This window comes from Hoplias malabaricus, chromosome 2 (assembly GCF_029633855.1).
Source record: "Hoplias malabaricus isolate fHopMal1 chromosome 2, fHopMal1.hap1, whole genome shotgun sequence".
Lineage (NCBI taxonomy): Eukaryota > Metazoa > Chordata > Actinopteri > Characiformes > Erythrinidae > Hoplias > Hoplias malabaricus.
This window is the reverse complement of record NC_089801.1, coordinates 79,250,908-79,277,563: the sequence shown is the minus strand read 5'-3', so window position 1 is coordinate 79,277,563 and position 26,656 is coordinate 79,250,908. Positions and strand designations below refer to the sequence as shown.

General features: G+C 41.8%; 1 protein-coding gene across 1 annotated transcript in view; it reads left to right on the top strand.

The window, feature by feature from the left end:
* Window positions 1–26,656, top strand: part of LOC136678262 (NACHT, LRR and PYD domains-containing protein 12-like) — a 57,795-nt gene that overhangs the window by 22,930 nt on the left and 8,209 nt on the right. The window contains exons 7-8 of the mRNA XM_066656250.1: window positions 195–368; window positions 17,044–17,214. Coding sequence (XP_066512347.1) covers window positions 195–368; window positions 17,044–17,214 — 345 coding nt within the window. The remainder of the gene's footprint in view (window positions 1–194; window positions 369–17,043; window positions 17,215–26,656) is intronic.

Genomic DNA, 26,656 nt, shown 5'->3' with positions numbered 1-26,656 from the left:
AAATAGCACTAAAATATTCAGAATACCCTTCAGAACAAATGTTCAGATTGAGCTCATAATGTACACACCCCTGAATAATTAATATTGGAGAAATACTGATGTATGAAAACCTCATAATTCCTGATTCACATGAGTCTGAATTTCACATTCTCTATTTTAACTTCACTTTCTCCTGTATTTACGTTACCTTGCAGACTCACAGACTGTAAATTCACCCTGAATTCATATGAAAGTCTCTGCTCTGTTCTGAAATCACCAAACTCACCCCTGAAAGAGCTGGACCTCAGTCACAATGCCCTGCAGGATTCAGGAGTGAAGTTGATCTCTGAGGCACTAAAGAGCTCACACTGTACACTGGAGATAATCAGGTGAGGTTTCTGTGTGTTACTGAACTGAAAAGGTTTGTAGAAACAGTAAGATTTACTCTAGTTTTACACAGAACAACAGCCTCTCTCCATGGTGATATTATCAGTCATACAGGCTATGAACCAGAGCAGAGGTTTGCTATTATAGTGATATACAGACACTGACTCTTTGGTTTTTATCTTTTAATGTGTTCTACATGAAATGTAAAAGATCAGACTGAACTCTGTTTTTCCTAAAGTTATCTTGTTCTTTGAGGCATTTCTCTTTAGCTGCTCTAAGAGGTTTCTATGAAGCTTCAGTTCTGTTCTGTTTAATGGTGTGTTTTAATGTTTAAATGAAGCATTTTCTCCCCCCAATGGAGGAAAGATGAGTCATAGTGGGATTTTTTGTTTGTTTGTTTTTGTTGTTGTTTTTTCCTCCTCTAAATGAAATCAACATGCTCTTCTTAATCCTTTCAGAAATGTTCCTGTAACTATTCAGTGAGTAAAGTCCTCTCTCTTTACAGACTAACTGTGTGTAAACTTGGGGAAAAGTCTTGTGAAGATCTGGGCTCGGTTTTACTGGTGAACTCCTCCCTGAAAGAACTGGACCTCAGTAACAATGACCTGCAGGAATCAGGAGTGGAGAAGCTCTCTACTGCACTGAAGAGTTCACTCTGTAAACTGGAGACACTCAGGTCAGAGTTCTGGGATTTTATTCATTTTCTATACTTCACAAACATGACTTTAAACATAAAAAAAAACAATTTTTTTCTAAGCTCTAGTTATATAATATAAAGGAAAAGACTGTTATTAGATTATAATAAATACCCCACTGGGATTATTAACACAACTAGGGGTGTCACACCCTCGTCCTGTCATGTCTGTTTTCACCGATCATGTGCTCGTTCTCAGCACATGGCTCTTTGTTGTTTCCCTAGTCCCGCCTCCTTGTCCGTCCTCCTCGTTATCTGTTCAGGTGTATCTTGTCTGTGTCTTGTATTTAAGTTCCCTTGTGTCTCTCCTGTTTGTCGAACATTTCCCCTTTGTCCTATGTCTAGTCAGTCGTGTTATCTAGTCTGTCTGTCTGTCTCCACAGTTTCTCCGTGATTGTTTTCCTAGTCGTTGTTTCATGTCGTAGTTTCTTTTCCTCTGTCGTTATTCCGTTAACTCTTTAGTCTGTCAGTCCCGTTTGCCCTGTTTAGCTCCCCCTGTTTAGTTTAGCCTGCTTGGCTCCCTGTTTGTTTTTGTTCTGTTAAAGTCTCTTTGTTTTGTTAAATTCCTTTATTAAAAGTACTGTGTTTTAGCGAGTGTGTCCGCCTCAGTCAGTCCGCCCCGTGAGTCCCTGACAATGAGTGGGGGATATGGCCCTAATTTTGGCAATAACAATATTCTTGGTGATATGAATAAAACACTGAAAATACTTAAACAAATGTTATATTAATCTGAATTATATTCAATAATATATATATATATATATATATATATTTAATAGAGCTGCTAATAAATTAATTATAAACATTGCTCGAAAATAAACTATTGGCACATATTAAATAATAATGCTCCTTAAATAAAATACTGTTATTTTCCTGCGTAACAAAAGACTCATAGCTGTGCAGTTAAACTGTAAACAGAAAACATACAGAGCAACAATAGCAGAAAGTTCATTTGTTCTTTAAAAGTGAGTTTCCTGTGAAGCAGACTTCACCAAAGTGCTTCCTCCTGTGTGTGCTCCTGTACGTCTAGTACTTTGTGTAAATAACAAATCATGTAAACAGACTGAATGAAATAAAAATAAATCCATCTTTCAGTCATCAGTAGGGCTGGGCAAAATGGACAGAAAATCATATCTCAATATATTTTAGTTGAATAGTGATATGCGATATATGTTGTGAAAAATAATGTGAAAAAATGTTTTATGAACATTTCATAAACAGAACATTCAGTTTTGTGTGTTAGCTCCACCTCGTCTCTCAATATTCAAATGAAAATCAAATGTCTGTGTGTTTAAGACAAAGGTTTTCATTAACTCTTCCCCATAATTGTACATTGAAAGGCAGCGCTTCTCGTGCAACTGCAATTGGACAATTGTTATCGTGAGTCAGGAGTTTTAATCAGTCTTTTGGAGCCCTTTTTCTCTACTGTTGAGACGGGGAGCAGACCCTTTTGCTCTGTAGTAAACTACCGCTTTAAGTAACACCACGCCACTTCGTACTTTTCTTTTCGTAAGCCACAGCGTTAGCTAATGAAGCTTGCAGTGCTGTCTGAACTGGTTTAGGGGACTGTACTGGTACGTGAATAATTCAGAACAGTGGCAGCAGCACCTCTGAGATTAACAGCTTCATACAGAAGTTTGTGCTGCTGTTGTAAGTGGTAAAATATGCTGGGAGTACTCCCACATTTTGATACTACCTCCTTTCGGCATTCCCTGCAGATAGCCGTTTCTGCTCCTCATCTGACCGGTAAATCCGAACCATTTACATATAACTGAACCACTGTTCTTCTTTTTCATGCCCTGTGTTACTCTGCTCCATTATGTGTGTGTGTGTGTGTGTGTGTGTGAGAGAGAGAGAGAGAGAGAGAGAGAGAGAGAGAGAAAGAGAGAGAGAGAACAAACCCGGGTGGGAGCAGGGCTGTGAGCAGAGCACAGTATGGCCCTGTACAATATTTAGACTTTTAAAAACAAAATATCTATATAAGTGATATATCCTCACTCCATATCTCTGTTATATTTTAATATATCGATATATCGCCCAGCCCTGATATTTAATACATATTAACGATCTTAAACGCTTTTATTTATTAAAAATATTTATTTTACTACAAATTAACATTACAACATTCAGAAGAAACGAAACAAATCTGTAAACATTTGCTTTTTGGAAACAACAGTAACTTTCCAAGATTCTGATTCTGACCAGAGAGGACAAGGATAACCCAAGTTGTTATCAACGCTCCGTTCAGAAGCCTGCATCACTGATGGTATGGGGTTGCATGAGTGCTTGTGTCATGGGCAGCTTGCATGTCTGGAAAGGCACCATTAATGCAGAGATCAATGTTCAGGTTCTAGAACAACATATGCTCCCATCTAGACGTCATCTCTTTCAGGGAAAACTCTGCATTTTTCAACAAGATAATGCCAGACCACATTCTGCAGCAATCACAACATCATGGCTACGTAGGAGAAGGATCCGGGTACGGAAATGGTCAGCCTGCAGTCCAGATCTTTCACCTATAGAGAACATTTGGCGCATCATAAAGAGGAAGGTGCGACAAAGAAGGCCTAACATGATTGAACAGTTAGAGGCCTGTATTAGACATGAATGGGAGAGCATTCCTATTTCTAAACTTGAGAAACTGGTCTCCTCTGTTCCAAGACGTCTGTTGAGTGTTGTAAGAAGTACGGGGGATGCCACACAGTGGTAAAAAATGGCCTTGTCTCAACTTTTTTGGGATTTGTTGATGCCATGAAATTTAGAAACAACGTATTTTTCCCTTAAAATGATACATTCTCTCAATTTAAACTTTTGATCTGTGATTTGTGTTCTATTCAGAATAAAATATTAGATGTTGGCACCTCCACATCATTGCATTCTGTTTTTATTCACAATTTGTTTAGTGTCCCAACTTTTTTGGAATCCGGTTTGTACTTTAAAATCATTCTGCATTTGGACACTAAAAGCTGTGTTGCGTATTGGAATGATACGGGACGCGATGTGTTTCCTACTTTTACGATTGGACTGTTAAAACGGGTGATTTATTTCAAACAGATGCTCTCCCTCAGCTGCAGGGTGGGTACCCCACGGCTCCTAAACAGAATATGCGCTTCTCATTGGTTATAACTTTTATTTAGCCAATCAGCAGCCAGAGTTATCTGTCTATCATTTACTATGCAGCCAATGGAGTCATAGTCCCGCCTACAGGGGGTTGTTTTACTGAAGGACTGAGAGCAACAGGTCAGTCCTGAAACACTTGGGGAAACAACAGAATCCAAACAGCCTCAAAATCCAAAAACCCGCGAGAGGAAATGAACAAATGCACATCACGGAAAAGTCATTAGTGACTCGATCCACAAACGCACATTCAACAATTTACAAATAAATTTGAAATTTAAGACTTCGAGTTTAGTAATATATACAATGTCAATTTAAACAAATGTATTTATTTTTGTTTAAAAGAATGGTATATCTATGAAAACCAAACACACGTGTTTATGAATGTAACTGTTGTAGTGGATATGATGAATGTGTATTAATTTCTAATAAGAAATTGTGACTTTCTGAAGATGTGATTTGATATACTCAAACTTTAGCTCACTTCAGAGACACACCAAGCAAGATCGGAATTTAAGATTAGCATCCAGAGCAGGCTCATAAAACCTCACTCCAGGACGTTTACGACCCAAGGTCCCAGGGTCAAGAGGAGAATCTCTGCAAAATGCAGAGAGACACACAGTCTCAAACTTGATTAAAACTGTTCTCTTACACATTTTGAAAGATTGTTAAAACAATCACAAACCTTAATTCCCATTGGCTTAAAACAATTTGAAGTCACATATGTGCACAACTGTTTGAAATTAATCCCATTTTGACAATCAAAATAGGTGGAACTAATTTACATGTGTTTAAAGTCATTTTTGTTTTATATGAATTTATGTAGAACCAAGGTAGCCACATTCTATGTGTTTAGTTGGTTAATAATTATATAGAACATGCTTGTCTTTTTCTTAATGATATTACTTTGTGTTAACATATAATCTTTTATATTGCAAAGTATGATTCAGAATCCTGGGATATTCACTCACCAGGGATGGTCAAGTCTTTGTCTTGTGAAGTGTCATACATTCTATGTGATGCCACTCCCAAGGTACAGGAAACAGCCAATCAGGAGCAAGAAAAGCTCCAATTCTCCCTCATTGAGGACGAATCAGGTATTCGGGGCGGGTTTTCTAAACTCTGGTTAAAAACCTGTGGCACCAAATGACACGGGCTTTTAGGCTTCTTCCCCTTTTTCTCCACTGTTCTGACTCTTCACTTCAAGGCTCCAGATACTTGGGGGGTTATCTCTTTTAGACTTTTTCAAGGCTAAAGAGTAAAATGACCTGAGTTTTTGAAATGACTCTGCTGGCGTCACTCATGGCTTTTTTAAACAGTCTTGGGCCTTTAAAGCGTGGTCCACATAGAAACTACAGATTAAGAAAAGCTATAGTTTAACCCTAGCGAAATTTCAACGCCACACCCAGAGCGTGAAGGAAACCTTAGACCTCTGACCCTCAAAAGGACGACAACGCCACAAAGAGGACGGCCGCAAGCCCCCTCAGAATGACCTTCTGAGATGAGGCCCCAGGAGAGACCTGCAGGGACGTGTCTCTCTCTCTCTCACAAGTTGGCAGATCAACGACGACGAAGAATCCCCACAGAGACCTTCAGAACGCCACCAGCTCTGACGGCTGCGTCTGAAAGCCTCGGGAGAAAAGGAACACGGCTGCAACCTACAAGGCCCGTGTCTACAATTCTCCAGGAAGTCATGCCAGAAGGCACCATCAGCAACATGCTCCCTGTCCATCTCTGGATACGTAAGGTCACATGGTCTCATGTCTCTCATGGCTCATAGGTTGGTACTGAAAGTTTGCTAGGATAAGCAATAGCCTTTCTTAGAACTTAGGGTAATAATTATCATAGAGAATTACCTTCATATATTCATCTCCCTGTTCCCTCATATATCGCTATAATCCATTTCATTATATGAATGTCTAATCAATATTCATTATTTGATATTACAATTTATAAACCAGTTGTGTGATAAAACCAATCCTTGGTTATATGTTTGTGTGTGCACCTTTCTTGTATGGAATTATAACTTCTAGTTCAGATTCAATTTCAGAGTCAAGAACCCATGGCGGGTCAATGAGCATAATTCATTAATAATAGTTATTTCTAGCTAATTCTGCTGTATAATATGTGAAGATGGCCTTCTTGTCTAAGCTGAAATTATGACAGGTAAAGACACTACATATTAGTTAATGGCTCCCAAACATGGAGCTTAGCAAAATGAAATAAATAATTATTTATTAAAATAATAATAATTAATTATAATTAACTCTGCTATGTAGTGCTTATGCAACCGCAAAATGTGCATACTATTTCCACTACATATATATATATTTAATTTTGGCACCCAACGTGGGGCCTCTAATTAATAGTTGTGATCAGAAGTTATGATTCCTGTACAAGAAAAATATCACACACCAATAATTTAAGCGCAGTCTTGTGCTTCAGCGATAAGAGCGGCCTGTTTAAGATATGGGCCTCACAATTGGGTCCTTCCACCTCTAATTCATAACTAGGACCTGTTCCTAAATTAAGCCTTGAATGTGAGCGATGATTGTCATTTCACTGTTGTTTTGATTTAATGATTAGTGTGAACACGCTTTTCATTCGTGAAACTATTAGGCTGCTGCCGTGTGCCTAATTGTGAAGTAATACTGTGGGTTTATCAGCTGTGCTGCGTCACTGTAATCGCCTGCATGAAAAGCATATGACACACCTGTGAGATGTTAAATTGATCACTACGCGCGAATCTATGTGTATGTGTACCTTCTGAATCGCCCAAAAGCCTGCGAATTCCGGCAAATTTTGTACCTCTGATATACGGCTTGTTAAAATACATTCATAAATGCGGGAATTGTTTGTGAGAAGCATTGATTCAACCCATAAGTAGTGAGACCGCAGATTCCGCGCTCATAATTGCACGCAGAATCTCGACCCTTGAATTTGTAAAACAACGTGAATAGTGAACTCGCTCTAAAGTGGCCCAAACAAAGGTCCCTGTTTTGTTTTAAGACTGGCAATGGTGTGTTTTCCCTTCAGTGTCCGAACTGGAATGGTTTAGATTACACTTAACCAGTGAACCTACCCCAGGGGGAGATGTTAAGTAAATAAGTTGTCGCCACTGACCCAGCCCTGGAAACACCAGGAGCCCTGTGGCTGACTTGTGCTATTGCAACTGAAGTCAATTTATAGTGCCCCCTTTCGCACGACTTGCGTTACTGCATTTAAAGTTTCTCGGGTGCATTCGTGTATGGCGTGTGTAAGTGCAAGTTAATTAAAAGCAGTTGTCTTTCATATAATATACTAAATTTGCATGTAAATTGTAAGTTATATTTGTTGTACTGCTTTTATCCTTTACTCATTCTTCCATAAGTGAAAGTAACAAATTACTGATTATAAAATCTATATCGGTTGAGGTGAAATAAAATAAAACTGCAATAATTAAACATTAGTTAATATTAAATCTGACACACAACCCAGTCACCAAGCATCAGTGGTAAGACCCCTGACTGAGGTGTATTTGTAATTATCAAGCTCAACAGGAGCCACAGTGTCAGAATATACAGCCATGATCCATAGCGCTGAGCCCTCTCACATGGCAAATCTGATGTCACAATTAATGGCCCTCCATTTAATGAAGAAACCTAAAGGTGAGGCCTTAATAAAAGTAGCCAGCCAAATGGCTACACTAGCAATAGAAAAACTTAAACACACTGTCCAGGACAAAGAATTAGAAGCAGTGAAAACACAAATGATGAGCCCAGAAATGGAGAACATCCGAAATGCTCGTAAAGAGCCTGATCATTTAATGGCACTGCATGCAAAAACAGCAGAACTTGTTGCAGTGAAAGATGAACTCGAATTGTCTCAGCACCTGCAGTCACAGACAGAAAGCAAGCTAAACATTGTTAAAGCAGAGCTAGAGAAGGTACACTCACAGCTATTTAGCAACCAACAGAGAACCACTCACATTTATAGGGAGCTGCAGATTCCAAAGTCCAAAGGTATTTCTGAGTCACCTTTACCAGCACCAACAGCCCCTACACCAGCTCCACCACTGGAGGCTAACGGAGTCCTCCCAAACACAGCTAAACATAGGTTCTCTCAGTTTAGCTATGTGCCCCCAGCACAGTACCAGACTCCCTCCTACAGGGACCTGGACAGAATCGCGCACCACATAACGAGCTTCGAGCCAAAGCCGGATGGCTCAAATAAAATCTATTCGTACCTAAAAGACATAGATTTCTTTTTGCAAAGATTCTACCTGACAGAATCTACCTGATCAGAATGACATCCAGCAGGGAAGTCAGCAGTTTCATTGAAAGGTAACCTAACTATGTCAGTAGACAATATGATGTGCTCTGTGACGCTTTGGAGAAGGAGTTCTCCAATCAGCTCTCACAGGCAGGACTGACGACAGCACTGCAAGTTAAATAACAAAGGCAGGAGTCACCCCATCAGTACTATCACCGCCTTAGACAAGCTTATTTCGGGCCCCGAAATGAACCAGGAATGGAAGAAGAGTTGGATTTCAAAACAGTTTGTCCTAAATCTCCATCCCAACACTAGTTATTATCTAGGGGTTGCAGCATGTCCACGCACCCTGTCTAGCAAACAGCTGCGTGACTTAGCACTCAAAGGCTTTTTAAAAGACCAGCACACTTTAAATCAACATTCAGTTAATGTCAGGGCACCCTCAGAATAAATTCCCAGCCAGTAGGCATGAGAATCCAGCACCCAAGGAAAATATTTTGGACCATGGATGGCCCCAAAACTCTCACACATGGAGAACATGGATGAAAACTGGCACCAGTGTGAAGGCTCAGATGATGCGAATGAGTCTGAAGTATCTGGAATTAGCACAGAAATTCCAGTAACCGCTGAACACGTTTTTTCACACCTGTGTAAAGAGGAGCGTCAGACAGCTGACCTCTTCTCAGACACCTCAGGTGAAACTGAGCATGTCCCAAGGACCCATGCAATTCAGACATGCACGTCTGACCAATTTAATAAGGGGGGTGAAAATCAGACTCCTCTTAATGTCACGGTTGTTCAAGGTGACCCACCTGCACCACTGTTCCTGGGCCATTTAACAGAAAAGGGGGGTGCTCGTAGATTAAACCTGACCACAGTGCTAGAAAAGAAGCTTGTACAAGAAGCTCTCTTGGACACTACATCAGACATCACACTGATGTCATCCACACTCTTTGATGAAGTGTGGGCTGCAGCAGACCATGCCCCATGGAGATTACAGTTACAAAACTGTTCCCTCCAAATTGTGCCTTATTCATACACTGGTATCAAAATACAGTCTGTGGCAAGAGTGCTCATAACAATAGGACCCATAAGTCTGGTTCACCCTGTATATGTGTCTCCTATTGAAAACATCCATCCATCCATTATCTGTAACCGCTTATCCAATTTAGGGTCGCGGGGGGTCCAGAGCCTACCTGGAATCTTTGGGTGCAAGGCGGGAATACACCCTGGAGGGGACGCCAGTCCTTTATTGAAAACATTCCCTTCCTTATTGGCAAGGACCTGCTCAACAGGCTTGAGCCACTGATTGACTTCAAGTGTTTGAAAATCTGGGACCAGGTTCACAAACCCCTGCCCATATCACACTCACATCACCTTGAAGCTCAGTCCTGTCACCTAAACACCAGGTCCACAGAGACTACTAACTCTTTTCACACTCCAACAATGACAAAAGGTGCCATGAGCCAGAGAATCTCAGCTCATGATGAACAAATGACTGTCCACACAATTACAGTCCCTTTTGCCAACACCCATTTGGATCCAAAATGGCCTCCAGAAAGAGATAAATTAAAAGACCTGACAAACCAGGGTAACCACAAAAACCTACCATGTGATTTTGATTTCATTCAATTCCCAAGTGCAGGACAAAAATGGATTAAAGTGAAACATCACATAGTCCAGCAAAATACATACAACACACAACAGAATAAGGGCAGTTTGCAAAACTCCTCAGAGCTGCATTTGCAGCCAACCAACAAAGGCTGGAAAAGAGCAAAAAGGGAATGCAAAAATGGTTATGAACAAAATGTGTTCCGTGAAAGGCTGAAAAGGGGGGACAAGTTTCAAAAGTACAACTCAATTAAACTGACCCAAAAGTTCATGAAAGGTGAGAAACAGGTCATAAGCTCCTGCCACATGAGTCAGACCCACACAGGGTCCTAAATCTTTCCCCCACCATTCATCCTCTGTTCAGGAATGTGAATAAAGATCAGCAAAGCGCTGACTTCAAATGGGTTCCTCACAACCAGATGGAGCCTCACCAAATCACCATGGGACTTGTAGGGAACAACAACACCCTTGTTAAGTCATAAAAATCAGCAGGCACCCAGAATACTTTTAATGGTATTAATCGTCAGCTTCCACAACCGAATATATAAAAAACAAACAAACAAACAAACTTTCATTTGTACTTACTTGTCTGCCTGATAAAGTAATCCGTGGTATATCAATCTAGAAATAAAAATCCTAATTTCTACTTCAAGCATTGTATTCCATTCTAACTCGTGTATTGGCATCCATTGCTATGCACAGCTAATTCATTAAGCCACAACAAACGATTCAAAAGGGGGGGGGACGCAGTCAGCACACAGTACTGTTTTAAAAAAAAATTTCCTCTGGAAAACTTATTTTTCTTTGTTTCTTCAGCAATCTAAGGTGATAACGCTCACATTCAATGCCTAACAGGCCTATGCCCACTAGTCATGTTAAATCAGAGTTCTTAGTAGTTAGTTTAACTATAGAGAAACACTCTGCTTATCCAGTAATTATCACTAAGGCAAAGATATGACTTTAAATATTTGCATGAATAACTACCCTTGAAAATTTCCTTTGATAACAATACTTCCTAGTTAACAGACACTTTTAAAGTAAGAGGAACACTCATACCAGCATATTGGATAAAGTCCAATAAAGGTTTATTCCCACATTAAATGTTCCCAGAAAGGTATCAACTCTGAGTGTATGAATGAATGGTTCCTGACCTTGCTGTTCACATTCATCTCTGCATTATCAGCTCAATGCTTCTAGAAAGAAAGCATGATCTGAAAGGGGGGATATGTAGTGGATATGATGAATGTGTATTCATTTCTAATAAGAAATTGTGACTTTCTGAAGATGTGATTTGATATACCCAAACTTTAGCTCACTTCAGAGACACACCAAGCAAGATCAGAATTTGAGATTAGCATCCAGAGCAGGCTCATAAAACCTCACTCAGGGACGTTTACGACCCAAGGTCCCAGGGTCAAGAGGAGAATCTCTGCAACAGACACACAGACTCAAACTTGATTAAAACTGTTCTCTCACACATTTTGAAAGATTGATAAACAAAACAATCACAAACCTTAATTCCCATTGGTTTAAAACAATTTGAAGTTACATATGTGCACATTCATTCATTCATTATCTGTAACCGCTTATCCAATTCAAGGTTGCGGTGGGTCCAGAGCCTACCTGGAATCATTGGGCGCAAGGCGGGAATACACCCTGGAGGGGCGCCAGTCCTTCACAGGGCAACACAGACACACACACACATTCACGGACACTTTTGAGTAGCCTATCCACCTACCAACGTGTTTTTGGACTGTGGGAGGAAACCGGAGAACCCGGAGGAAACCCACGCGGACAACACACCAACTCCTCACAAACAGTCACCCGGAGCGGGAATCGAACCCACAACCTCCAGGTTCCTGGAGCTGTGTGACAGCAACACTACCTGCTGCGCCACCGTGCCGCACTCATATGTGCACAACTGTTTGAAATTAATCCCATTTTGACAATCAAAATAGGTGGAACTAATTTACATGTGTTTAAAGTCATTTTTGTTTTATATGAATTTATGTAGAACCAAAGTAGCCACATACTATGTGTTTAGTTGGTTAATAATTATATAGAACATGCTTGTCTTTTTCTTAATGATATTACTTTGTGTTAACATATAATCTTTTATATTGCAAAGTATGATTCAGAATCCTGGGATATTCACTCACCAGGGATGGTCAAGTCTTTGTCTTGTGAAGTGTCATACATTCTATGTGATGCCACTCCCAAGATACAGGAAACAGCCAATCAGGAGCAAGAAAAGCTCCAATTCTCCCTCATTGAGGACGAATCAGGTATTCGGGGCGGGTTTTCTAAACCCTAGTTAAAAACCTGTGGCGGCAAATGACACGGGCTTTTAGGCTTCTTCCCCTTTTTCTCCACTGTTCAACTCTTCACTTCAAGGCTCCAGATACTTGGGGCGTTATCTCTTTAGGTGTTTTTGAAGGCTAAAGAGTAAAATGACCTGAGATGTTGAAATGACTCATGGCTTTCTTAAACAGTCTTGGGCCTTTAAAGCATGGTCCAGATAGAAACTACAGATTAAGAAAAGCTATAGTTTAACCCTAGTGAAATTTCACACCCAGAGCATGAAGGAAACCTTAGACCTCTGACCTCTGTGTCTGAAAGCCTCAGAAGAAAAGGAACACCCGCGGCTGCAACCTCCAAGGCGGAAGGCACCATCAGCGACATGCTCCCTGTCCATCTCCGAATACGTAAGATCACATGGTCTCATGTCTCTCATGGTTCATGGGTTGGTACTGAAAGTTTGCCTTTTCTGTATGGAATTATATCTTCTCATTCAGATTCAATTTCGGAGTCAAGAACCCATGGCGGGTCAATGAGCATAATTCATTAATAATAGTTATTTCTAGCTAATTCTGCTGTATAATATGTGAAGATGGCCTTCTTGTCTAAGCTGAAATTAAGACAGGTAAAGACACTACACTGTATTTGTACAAACTGCAGACCGTGAGACACAGAGTGTGATGTATTCATTTTTGAACACTGAAACATATCTGTAACTTGTGTTTAATTTGTGGATTAACATTTACGCATTTGTAAAGTATTTTGAGACTAATCTCTCTCCATAATCCATTACCAGTTTTTTCCATAGGGGAGGCTCATGTGGGTTTGCATTATAAGGTATTTAACATGAGAGAATTTTGTGTGCATGCTTCAAGTTTCAGATTCAAGAGTGTCATCACTAGGAATCGGTTATCAGGTTTTGAATCTGTGACGTATTTCCTGTTAAAACCGAGAAGCGAGTGCGAGCTCAAATTTTTGAAGCGAGGAAAAAACGGGAGCGCGCACTGAAAACAGGGAAACGAGAGCGCGGAGCTATATCGCTGTCGCTGTTTTTGCTCGGTTTTCATGATTCTGTGCACTCGTTGAGTTTGACTTGCTCGATTTAGTGTGGTTTTTGCGCTCTCGCATAGAAGACAGTGATCTCACTCCATAGTAACTAGTGTATGGGTTAAATTGGGCCAATAGACTGAATAAATGTTATAGTTTTAAATTGTTTTATATTTTAAAGTTTTATTCTGGCAGAAGTTACGTCCAAATATTTAAGGGAATAACTATTCTTTGCTTATTATCACAAATATTCATCCTGATTAATGATTGGTTGAAGAAGTCACGTGATGTAAGGAAAAGGGGGAAGTGAGTAGAGTAGAGAGTGAGTGTGTGGCTTCTGATGGTGGAAATATAAAAGACAGCACTGCCATGAAAATTATTCGTCTCCATCTGGTTTCTTTTTTAATGAAGAGTAATCCAACCACCGTTTATCGAACCTCTATGTGTACACTATTGTTATCTTAGCTCCTTGTGGCTTTGCTAAATCTGTACATGGTCAAAGAAATGTTCTGCTATGAGGCACTTACCCCGGACCCCCTGGTTAAAACTTAGCCCCTCATCATTCATCTCTAGTGACGACCCTGTCTTGTCGTGCAAACATCTCAGTCGTATCACTGTTTTTATAGCATTGTAGCATTAACGGTGTAGCGAGCAAATTAAGAGATATAACACGAAAAGAAAAACTCCCCTAATCTCCTCCACCTCCCCCAGCGTCTTCGTCTGATCTTTATGGTAAACACACTTAATAGAACCAGTTTATTTCTTCACATCCTCTTTTATTATGTATTAATATTTTTTTATTTATAAAATACATTTTCTTATTTAAAAAACACGCAAAAATGTTCTGTGGTTTTGGGCGGGACTGGAACGGATTAATAACATTTAAAATAATTTCAATGGGGAATTTTAATTTGATCTACAAGCAAATTGAGATTTCGAGCTCAGTCAAAGAAAGAATTAAACTCCTAAATCAAGGTACTAGTGTGTGTGTATATATATATTGCTGGTCTTTCAAGGAGGGGAAGCTCAATTCCGGCCTACATCATAAAATGTGTTGGTTTATTTATATGTAAATTCTACCCTCCATTCCTTTTCAAGAAAATTATCTATGACCCTGTCGTACCAACAAGGCGTCTTTTCCAAGGACTTGACTACTGTCCTCTCAATGGCCTGCAGAGCTAGGCTGCTTAAACGGCCTTGGCCCATGTGAAGTGTGTCCGCCTGTGAGTGCTTTTTGACAGTGGAGTGGCTCAGCGAAAGAGTGATAGAAGTCAGTCTCCAAACACAAGCAGCTACAAAAAAACCACTAGAAATAAAAGCTCGATTTGTCGCTAGTCGTTTTTAACAAAGAAAATGCCTCTAAAAGGACTTAGAAAATCTCCGGTTAAACTCAGAACAGAATGAAAATGTAATGCTCCCACGGATCTTTACACCAAAGGATCGCTGATTCGCTCATTTCGCTGTCAATCAAAAATAGATTCAGACTCAGACAGATCATCCAATCATCATGCAGAAGCTGAGCGTCCGGGCCAGCCGAGGCCAGCCCACTGCCCCATAGACCCCCAGAGACGCTGAGTGTCCGATGGGCGGGACAAAACCCAACATTTATCCAATCACTCGTCTCGTTTCGCTGCACTTCGCTGCTTCGCTATTGAGCTCTGTGGACGCTCAGCGTCCGCACTGTTTAAAGCACCGTGAAGGGAATGATTGAGAGGAAAGCCGCGTCTTTACCAGTGATAAGAAGCTGATAATTAACAAAAGTTGAGCGCGTTGTAGTGCACATTTATTCAATGACATGTACACACAACAGTATATATTTGATCACTTATTTTTTGACATTTTAGGGGAAGCTGAGCTTCCCTTGCAGTCTTAGAGCAATCGCCTAATCATTTATTTTATTAACACTTAATTGGCTTTGAATGGTGAGACTGATGTAGAGATACAGGTGAAATTGTACTGTACCAATTATAAATTAAACAGAAGAACCCCTTGGCTATCAACTGTATCATTTTGCTAAAATGCATATAAATAATCGTAAATATATGTAAATATATAAGATAGGTGATGTGTGTTTTGCCTCATTAAAGTGATTTGAAATGAAACATGATCATAATAACTTGTTAATTTTAGTCCAATATAATATTTCATTTCTCTGTAATAAAAAATAATGTTGTGCCTAAAAGTGCATTCGGATTTGAAGCGCTGATGGCTTTACCTTCAATTTTCAAAGCGCAAATAGCTTGACCCCAGTGAATCACCTCAGGGAAAACCCTTTTCCCCTCCATAACAATGAGGATTAGCCACAGAGACGGCTGTAGAATATATTCCTCTTCTTGCCGTGTGTACAATTGTTTCAGAATGTGGTTCTAAACCCGTCCTGCTCTGAAACTAACAGCTCTGACAACAGTGACCTTACAAGAGCAATTGTAAAAACATCAAAGTGAGCACTTTGTATTTACGTGCCTTGAGTCGCCTTGATGACGGTTTGATAAAAATAAAAAGACTGACTGATTTTCTGTTTTTTATTCTTTGCGAATTTATGTTTTGATTTAAAATAAAAAATAATAATTATTCGTTTTTACATTTTATGGATTTGGAGAATAAGATGAAAATCAAATAGCCATCTGATTTAAAAAAAAGAATGAACAGAAGGTACAAGGACCAAGACGGAGGTGTTTTTCTGTTCAGTCTAATCTCCAGTCTGATCAAATTCTCAAAACATGCATAAAATAGCACTTAGTACATGTTTGTTAATCCAGACCATGCCCACAAAGACTGAAATGGGGCGAGGTGAACTCAGAAGTCTTTGGGGAGGAGTTGAGGGTGGCTCATGACTGCTTATGAAACCAGACCCCCCCCCCCCCCCACACACACACACACACACAATCACACACACACACAAACATACACACACACACACACAAGAAAAGGGTGGAGGTGGGAACAAGTATGTGTCTTACACAGAAATGACGTGAGTTTGCAGGGTATGTATAGGGCTAAGAGGAGGAGCTTGTGTGTGGTCCTACTCCCACAATTGTTTTATTACATAACTTCAATTACCGAGAGAGAGAGAGAGAGAGAGAGAGAGAGAGAGAGAGAGAGAGAGAGAGAGAGAAAGAGAGACTGGTCTCATTAAGATGTGTTTTCTTCTGTGTTCACTTTTGCTAAAATAAAGTTCATTCATTCATTCGTTCATTTTCTGCAAGCGCTCATTCAGTTCTGGGTCGCGGTGGGTCCGGAACCTACATGAAATCACTGGGCACAAGGAAGGAACACACCCTGGAGGGGGTACTGTAAATGTTGATGTCTGCACCTACACATTATCAGCTGATTTTTCTAAGGGGAGTGTTTTACTGAATCAAACACCACACACAACTCAGAACTGACACATTCAGAACTCACACAGGTTCAGTAAAGATTAGTGAGTCATTCAGGTTCTGTACCACATTCACACACCGTCACAAACTGTAGCTGATTCTGACCTCACTTTTCTGAATGACGTTAGAGAAATGAGGCAGTTTGTGAGAAAAGAAAACACAGTGACGTTTCTTCTTCTGTCACTGAGCGTGATGTTCCTAGCCAGGTCAATATATGAAGGAGATCCTGTTCATGAAATGTTCCTGTAACTATTCAGTGAGTAATGTCCTCTCTCTTTACAGACTAACTGTGTGTAAACTTGGAGAAAAGTCTTGTGAAGATCTGGGCTCAGTTTTACTGGTGAACTCCTCCCTGAAAGAACTGGACCTCAGTAACAATGACCTGCAGGATTCAGGAGTGGAGAAGCTGTCTGCTGCACTGAAGAGTTCACTCTGTAAACTGGAGACACTCAGGTCAGAGTTCTGGGACTTTATTCTTCATTTTCTATTCTTCACAAACATGACTTCATACATAAAAAAGAAATTTTTTTCTGAGCTCTTGTATAAAATATAAAGGAAAAGACTGGATCACTAGATTATAATAAACACCCCACTGGGATTATTAACACAACTTGGGGTGGGGGATATGGCCCTAATTTTGGCAATAACATTATTCTTGGTGATAGGAATAAAACACTGAAAATACTTCAATAAATATTATATTAATATGGATTATATTAAATAATATATATTTAATAGAGCTGGGCGATATGGACCAAAAATAATGTCTTGATATTTTTTAGCTGAGTGGCGATATACGATATATATCTCGATATTTTTCTTCTCATGAGATAATAACAAAAAGGGCACTTCTGAGTCAAAGCTACATGTCCCAAATATCACACAAGAACTTTTATTAACATTCAGCTGTAGATGTCCATGAGACATTGCTCAAAAATAAACTATTGACACATATTAAATAATAATGCTCCTTAAATAAAATACTGTTATTTTCCTGCGTAACAAAAGACTCATAGCTGTGCTGTTAAACTGTAAACAGAAAACATACAGAGCAACAATAGCAGAAAGTTCATTTGTTCTTTAAAAGTGAGTTTCCTGTGAAGCAGACTTCACCAAAGTGCTTCCTCCTGTGTGTGCTCCTGTACGTCTAGTACTTTGTGTAAATAACAAATCATGTAAACAGACTGAATGAAATAAAAATAAATCCATCCTTCAGTCATCAGTAGGGCTGGGCGAAATGGACAGAAAATCATATCTCAATATATTTTAGTTGAATAGTGATATATGTTGTGAAAAATAATGTGAAAGAATGTTTTATGAACATTTCATAAACAGAACATTCAGTTTTGTGTGTTAGCTCCACGTCGTCTTTCAATATTCAAATGAAAATCAAATGTCCATGTGTGTTTAAGACAAAGGTTTTCATTAAATTTTCCCCGTAATTGTACATTGAAAGGCAGCGCTTCTCGTGCAACTGCAACTGGACAATTGTTATCGCGGGTCAGGAGTTTTAATCAACCTTTTGGAGCCCTTTGTATTCCCACATTTTGATACTACCTCCTTTCGGCATTCCCTGCAGATAGCCGTTTCTGCTCCTCATCTGACCGGTAAAATCTGAACCATTTACATATAACAGAACCACTGTTCTTCTTTTTCATGCCCTATGTTACTCTGCTCCATTGTGTGTGTGAGTGAGTGTGTGTGTGTTAGAGAGAGGGAACCCGGGTGGGAGCAGGGCTGTGAGCAGAGCACAGTATGGCCCTGTACAATATTTAGACTTTTAAAAATTTTAAATATTGATATGTGATATAGCCTCACTCCATATCTCTGTTCTATCTTGATATATTTTAATATATCGATATATCACCCAGCCCTGATATTTAATACATATTAATGATCTTAAACGCTTTTATTTATTAAAAATATTTATTTTACTACAAATGTAACATTACAACATTCAGAAGAAGCGACAAAAAATCTGTAAACTATTGCTTTTTGGAAACAACAGTAACTTTTGAAGATTCTGTAACAGTAAAGATTCTGATTTTCTATTAAATAAATAACGTAGCAGAAAGTGTAGTGTGTGAATATAAACAAAACTTAATGGTAAATAATAAAACAATGAATAAAAAATACAGAATAGTGTCTGTGCAGAGTCAGTGTGGTTTATCTGCTTTGGTTAGAGCTCATTGGCTGTTGAACTCTTCTAAAGGACTATCCTCGTCCTCCGTCTGGTAAACAAGTCACGATAAATAGAGTTTTTATTGTTTTAAAAATTTATGATATTATCACGATCAATACGATATGGAACAGCCCCAATCACAATTGCGTTATATGTGTATCTTTCCTTCTAGTGTGTTGTGTGTAGTAAAATGTGGATGGCGAGGGAATAGCTAAGATTTTCTCCAGTGTGATTAAATTCATTTCTAGTATACAGGGTTGGCCATTTATATAGATACACCTTAATAAAATGGGAATGGTTGGTGATATTATCTTCCTGTTTGTGGCACATTAGTATATTAGTATATAAACTTTTCAAGATGGGTGGTGACCATGGTGGCTATTTTGAAATCGGCCATTTTGGATCCAACTTTTGTTTTTTCAAAGGGAAGTGGCACATCAGACTTATTGGGAATTTCACAAGAAAAACAATGGTGTCATTGGTTTTTAAGTACCTTTATTTTTTCATGAGTTATTTACATGTTTCTGATCACTTATAAAATGTTTTCAAAGTGCTTCTCTTTGTGTTGGATTGTCAGTACAACCCTCTTCTCCCACTTTTCACACACTGATAGCAACACTGCAGGAGAAATGCTAGCAAAGGCTTCCAGTCTCCGTAGTTTCAGGTGCTGCACATCTCGTATCTTCACAGCATAGACAACTGCCTTCAGATGACCCCAAAGATAAAAGTCTAAAATAAAAAGCCCTGTCTTGTCATGCAAACATCTCAGTCGTATCGCTGTTTTTATAGCATTGTACCATTAATGTGTAGCGAGCAAATTAAGAGATAGAACACGAAAAGATAAACTCCCCCAACCTCCTCCACCTCCCCCAGCGTCTTCGTCTGATCTTCACGGTAAACACACTTAATAGAACCAGTTTATTTCTTTACATTATCTATTATTGTGTATTAATATTTTTTTATTTATAAAGTACATTTTCTTATTTAAAAACACGTAACAAAAAAAAATTATGTGCTTTTGGGGAACCGGAACGGATTAATAACTTTTAAATTAATTTCAACTGGGAATTTTAATTTGATTTACGAGTAAATTGAGATTTCGAGCTCAGTCACAGAATGAATTAAACTCGTAAATCTAGGTATTACTGTGTGTGTGTGTGTGTGTATATATATATATATATATATATATATATATATATATATATATATATATATATATATATAGACTATAATCATTTATTTCATTAACACTTAATTTTCTTTGAATGGTAAGACTGATGTAGAGATACAGGTGAAATTGTACTGTACCACTTATAAATAAATGAATACCCAATTAATACATTGAGTTTGATGCCAGAATCATTACACTGTCATTAAACAAAAGAACCCCTTGGCTATCAACTGTTTCATTTTGCTAAAATGTATATAAATAATCGTAAATATATGTAAATATATAAGATAAGCAATGCGTGTTTTGCCTCATTAAAGTGATTTGAAATTAAACATTAAAACAATAAAACAATGTTGTACCTATACGTGCATTCAGATTTGAAGCGCTGATGGCTTGACCATCAATTTCCAAAGCGCAAATAACTTGACCCCAGTGAATCACCTCAGGGAAAACCCTTTTCTCCTCCATAACAATGAGGAATAGCCTCAGAGACGGCTGTAGAATATAGTCCCCTTCTTGCCATGTGTACAATTGTTTCAGAGTGTGGTTCTAAACCCGTCCTGCTCTGAAACTAACAGCTCTGACAACAGTGACCTTACAAGAGCAAGTGTAAAAACATCAAAGTTAGCATTTTCTATTTGCGTGCCTTGAGTTGCCTTGATGACGGTGTCAGGAGCGAGGGGTGGATTGAGGGAGGCGGACGCACTCGCTAAAACACGGGTTATTTAGTAAAGGAAAACAACAAAACAAAGAGACTTTAACAAAACGAAAACAAAACAGGGAGCCAAGCAGGCTAAACTAAACAAGGGGAGCTAAACAGGGCAAACGGGACTGACAGACTACAGAGTAAACGAAGGCACGAGAGAGGAAAAGAAACTACGACACGAAACAACGACTAGGGAAACAAACACGGAGAAACTGTGGAGACAGACGGACAGACTCGAAAACACGACCAACTAGACATAGGATAAATGTGAAATGTACGACAAACAGGACGTGAAACAAGAGGGCTTAAATACCGACACAAACGAGACACACCTGGACAGATAACGAGGACGGGTTAACACATGACACGGACGAGGAGGCGGGACGAGGGCGGAGACAAGGATATAAACAAAACATAGCCATGTGCTAATAAAGCACATGGCGGGGACAACAGACTGACAGGACGAAGGCGTGACAGATGCCCCCCCCAAGAACGCGCAACTCCCGGGCGCGTACTCCTAAACCCCCCAGGAGCTGGCACAGGAGAGGGCACGGAAAACAAGACAGGACAACAAACCAATGGGTGACAGGACTCAGGACAATACGGGAACAGACACTGGAGCTGGGGACACAACAGAACCGAATATACGAGACGGGACATGGGACATGACAGGTGACTGACAAAGGGAGGTAACAAAAGACTGGAACGGACTGGACATGACGGGAGTGGACACATGAGACTTGACAGGGTTTTTGACATTGGACATGACACTGGATGGAAACAGGGACTGGACAGAAGACGGGACAGGTGACAGGACTTGGTGCTGGGACTGGACGGGAGCAGAGACTGGTGACAAGACACTGGACAGGATAGGAACGTTAGACTGGACAGAGGTACATGACTGGACAGAAGACAAGACAGGTGACTTGACACTAGACTGAAACGGAGACGGGACTGGAGACTGGACAGGGGATTGAAAGGGAAACTGGACCGGAGACAAGACGGGTGACTGGACATTGGACGGATACGGGAACTGGACGTGAGACAAGACAGAGGGTTGAAACGGGAACTGGACAGGACTAACAGGGGACTGGACATGAGACAAGACAGAGGATTGAAACGGTGACTGAACAAGGGATTGAAACGGAGACTGGACAGGAGACGGGACTTGAGACTGGACAGGGGTTTGAAACAGAGACTGGACCGGAGACAAGACAGGTGACTGGACATTAGATGGATATGGAGACTGGACATGACTAACAGGGGACTGAACATGAGACAGGACAGAGGGTTGAAACGGGGACTGGACAGGAGACGGGACTTGAGACTGGACAGGGGTTTGAAACAGAGACTGGACAGGAGTAACAGGGGACTGAACATGAGACAAGACAGGGGATTGAAACATAGACTGGACAGGGCTGACAGGGGACTGGACAGGACTCACAGGAGACTGGACTGGACTTGGTAGGGGAACAGGGACCAAGACATTCAGGGGGACAGACACGAACACAGTGACAGGGACTGGGACAGAGACAAAAGCTGACACGGGTACTGGGACAAGGACAGAGACAGGAACCAAGACAGGGACAGACAAGGGAACCAATATAACAGGGGGGTGCCCAGGACTGGCTAATGTCTGTGGGGCAGTCTGAGGAACCAGCCTGGGCACAGTTCTGGGGATCGGCCCTGAAGTCCTTCGGGCCGACCTACGGACATGAACAGGAGCGGCCGTAGCCACAGTCACGGGGACAGGAGCGGCCGTAGCCACAGTCACGGGGACAGGAGCGGCCGTAGCCGCCGTCACGGACACAGGAGCGGCGGGTGCCGCCGTCACGGACACAGGAGCGGCGGGTGCCGCCGTCACGGACACAGGAGCGGCGGGTGCCGCCGTCACCGAGACAGGAGCGGCGGGTGCCGCCGTCACCGAGACAGGGAGCCCTGCGACGACGTCCACGGAGGCAGGGGGACCTGCGACGACGTCCACGGAGGCAGGGGGACCTGCGACGTCGTCAACGGAGGCAGGGGGACCTGCGACGGCGTCCACGGAGACTGGAGACAGTGCGACGACGTCCACGGAGGCAGAGAAGTCTGCGATGTCGTCCACGGAGACTGGGGAACGTGCGACGACGTCCACGGAGGCAGAGGAGTCTGCGCCGTCGTCCACGGAGACTGGGGAACGTGCGACGACGTCCACGGAGGCAGAGGAGTCTGCACCGTCGTCCACGGAGACTGGGGAACGTGCGACGACGTCCACGGAGGCAGAAGAGTCTGCGCCGTCGTCCACGGAGACTGGGGAACGTGCGACGACGTCCACGGAGGCAGAGGAGTCTGCGCCGTCGTCCACGGAGACTGAGGAACGTGCGACGACGACCACGGAGGCAGAGGAGTCTGCGCCGTCGTCCACGGAGACTGGGGAACGTGCGACGACGTCCACGGAGGCAGAGGAGTCTGCGCCGTCGTCCACGGAGACTGGGGAACGTGCGACGACGTCCACGGAGGCAGAGGAGTCTGCGCCGTCGTCCACGGAGACTGAAGAACGTGCGACGACGACCACGGAGGCAGAGGAGTCTGCGCCGTCGTCCACGGAGACTGGAGAACGTGCGACGACGTCCACGCAGGCAGAGGAATCTGCGACGTCGTCCACGGAGACTGGAGAGGCGCGCGTCGCGCTCACGAAGACAGGAGAGGCGCGCGCCGCGCTCACGAAGACAGGCGCGGCCGTTGGCGCTGCGTTCACAAAGATAGGCGCGGCTGGAGGTGCTGCGCTCTCGAGGACAGGAGTTTGTGCTGCTCGCCGGGATCGCGCTGGAGCTGTAAAGGGTTTAGGGGGTTTCACAGGCGCACCCTTTAAATCCCCTTGAGGTGCGCCCCTGTTAGCCTCCGACCTCAGAGCTACGGAGGTGAGGCTAACAGCCCCTACCCTTAACGCCCCCCCAAAAATTGCCCCGGACCTGAGGGGGTAATCCTCCAGCGAGGGGGGAACTCCAGCACGCTTCTTCCGCCGGCTCTTTCGACTCCCGCTGGCGCAACTACTCGATTCACGAGTCGACTCCTCCGGTATATGATCCGGAACAGCGCCAGACAGGAGCTGGAGCCGGTGACTCCATTCCGAGGCCGCTTTCAAAGCCTCCCCCACAGGATCTTTGGGGCCTGTACGGAATGGAGTCCGGCGAACGGCACATCCCTTGAGGTAATAGTCCGTGCTAGCTGCATCCTGGTAATGGTCGTACATTCTGTCAGGAGCGAGGGGTGGATTGAGGGAGGCGGACGCACTCACTAAAACACGGGTTATTTAATAAAGGAAAACAACAAAACAAAGAGACTTTAACAAAACGAAAACAAAACAGGGAGCCAAGCAGGCTAAACTAAACAAGGGGAGCTAAACAGGGCAAACGGGACTGACAGACTACAGAGTAAACGAAGGCACGAGAGAGGAAAAGAAACTACGACACGAAACAACGACTAGGGAAACAAACACGGAGAAACTGTGGAGACAGACGGACAGACTCGAAAACACGACCAACTAGACATAGGATAAATGTGAAATGTACGACAAACAGGACGTGGAACAAGAGGGCTTAAATACCGACACAAACGAGACACACCTGGACAGCTAACGAGGACGGGTTAACACATGACACAGACGAGGAGGCGGGACGAGGGCGGAGACAAGGATATAAACAAAACATAGCCATGTGCTAATAAAGCACATGGCGGGGACAACAGACTGACAGGACGAAGGCGTGACAGACGGTTTCATAAAAATAAAAAGACTAACTGTTTCAGTTTCTTATGTTTTGCAAATTTATGTTTTGATTTAAAACAAAATATTATTATTATTCGTTTTTACATTTTATGGATTTGGAGAATAAGATGAAAATCAAATAACCATCTGTTTTTCATTGTTTTTATATCTGATTTGAAATTAAAAAAAGAATGAACAGTAGGTACATGGACCCAGATGGAGGTGTTTATCTGTTCAGTCTAATCTGCAGTCTGATCAAATTCTCAAAACATGCACAAAGTAGCACTTAGTACATGTTTGTTAATCCAGGCCACGCCCACAAAGACTGAAATGGGGAGGTGAACTCAGAAGTCTTTGTGGAGGAGTTGAGGGTGACTTATGACTGCGTATGAAACCGGACATCCCCCACACACACAAGAAAAGGGTGGAGACGGGGTGGAGGTGGGAGCAAGTTTCTCATATGCGGAAATGACATGAGTTTGCAGGGTATATATAGGTCTGTGGTCTTTGTGTGTGAGAGAGAGAGAGACAGGGAGAGGGAGAGACTGGTGTTTTCGTCTGTGTTCATATTCGCTAAAATAAAGTTCATTCATTCATTCATTCATTCTCTGTAAGCCCTTATCCAGTTCAGGGTCAGGGGGTCCGGAGCCTACACAGACTCACTGGGCACAAGGCAGGAACACACCCTTGCAGGGGGCGCCAGTCCTTCACAGGGCAATAAAGTAAAGTTCCCCCTGGTATTTTGTTATAAACTTAGTTTCTCCTCAGTGACTTTCCTCAGAACCCATTGAGAGTAAAGACTGGAGGGAGAGAGTCAGACTGAAGGGATTCCCAGACTCTGAGCGGAAGATACATTTCCGTACGACACAGCAGTTATTCATGATTTTCTGTTGTAGTGGAGTATGGACCCAGATCAAGAAATTAAAAATTAAGACTCTGACTCTCCACTCTGATGATAAGTTTTGGGACAGGACCTACATTCCACAGAGTGTGTGTGTGTGTGCTGAGAGATTCTGCACCCCCCCCCCCCCCCCACACACACACACACACACACAAACTCACGCACACACCTATGTCTGACAACAAAGGCTAAGCAGAACACTTTTCAATGACCCCCCGGATAACTACTCCCCCTTCTTCTGGAATGTAAAGTGAAAACTCCAAGTTTATGACCCCATTAAGCCTAAAAGATCAATCAGAGCCTTAGAGACCAGGATTAAAGAACCCCCAGCTTTATTACCCTCAGCGTCGGGATTGGCGACCCTTGTCTTATCGAAAAAATCAACAGATGACTCAGGACTGCCTTGTGGTGACCTCTCGCAACCCTAGTTCAAACCAGACAAACAGCATGGACCAACAGTGCCCCCAAGTGGATATTTGCGAAATCACTTTTCGCCCTATCTCCCTCTAAACACATAACGGATGCATATGGGCCACTGTTTCTAAACATGTTTTATGCAATGTGTATTAGTGTTATCCTCTGTTATTCTCAGGTGACTCTCTACTAACTAACCGAGTGATGTGAATTACTGTTTCAATCACAAGGAAAAATTCCTGTCTCCATTTAGAAAGACGAATGAATTTCTAACATCTAGAATAGTTGGTAATGTACTCTCTCTCTCTCTCTCTCTCTCTCTCTCTCTCTCTCTATATATATATATATATATATATATATATATATATATATATATATATATTTGATAAAAGTAATCCAATACACTCATTATGCTATATTGAAGTATGTATGAAGTATTTTGATTCAATTAAGGTTATGTATCCTTCCAGAAAAATGTTAATTTTCGGAGATGTGAAACTGGAGAGGACTGTGAAATCGTGAAAGGTCACGTGAACCTCAGACCCAGGAACCAATCAGAGAACGAGACCTCCCAAATGGGTGTGACCGAGAATTGAGAATTCTCTCAAGCCTCTTAACTCTGAACTCTCTCTGGACAGCTTTTCCATTCTTCTTGATCTCCTCACGTATGGCTCTCGTACGCTTCTTACGCCCTTTTGTCTTATCTCTACACCGACAAGCCGACTCTTCAAAGACTCTTAAAAGGACAAGACCTTCACGCAACTTCCAAGGGACGC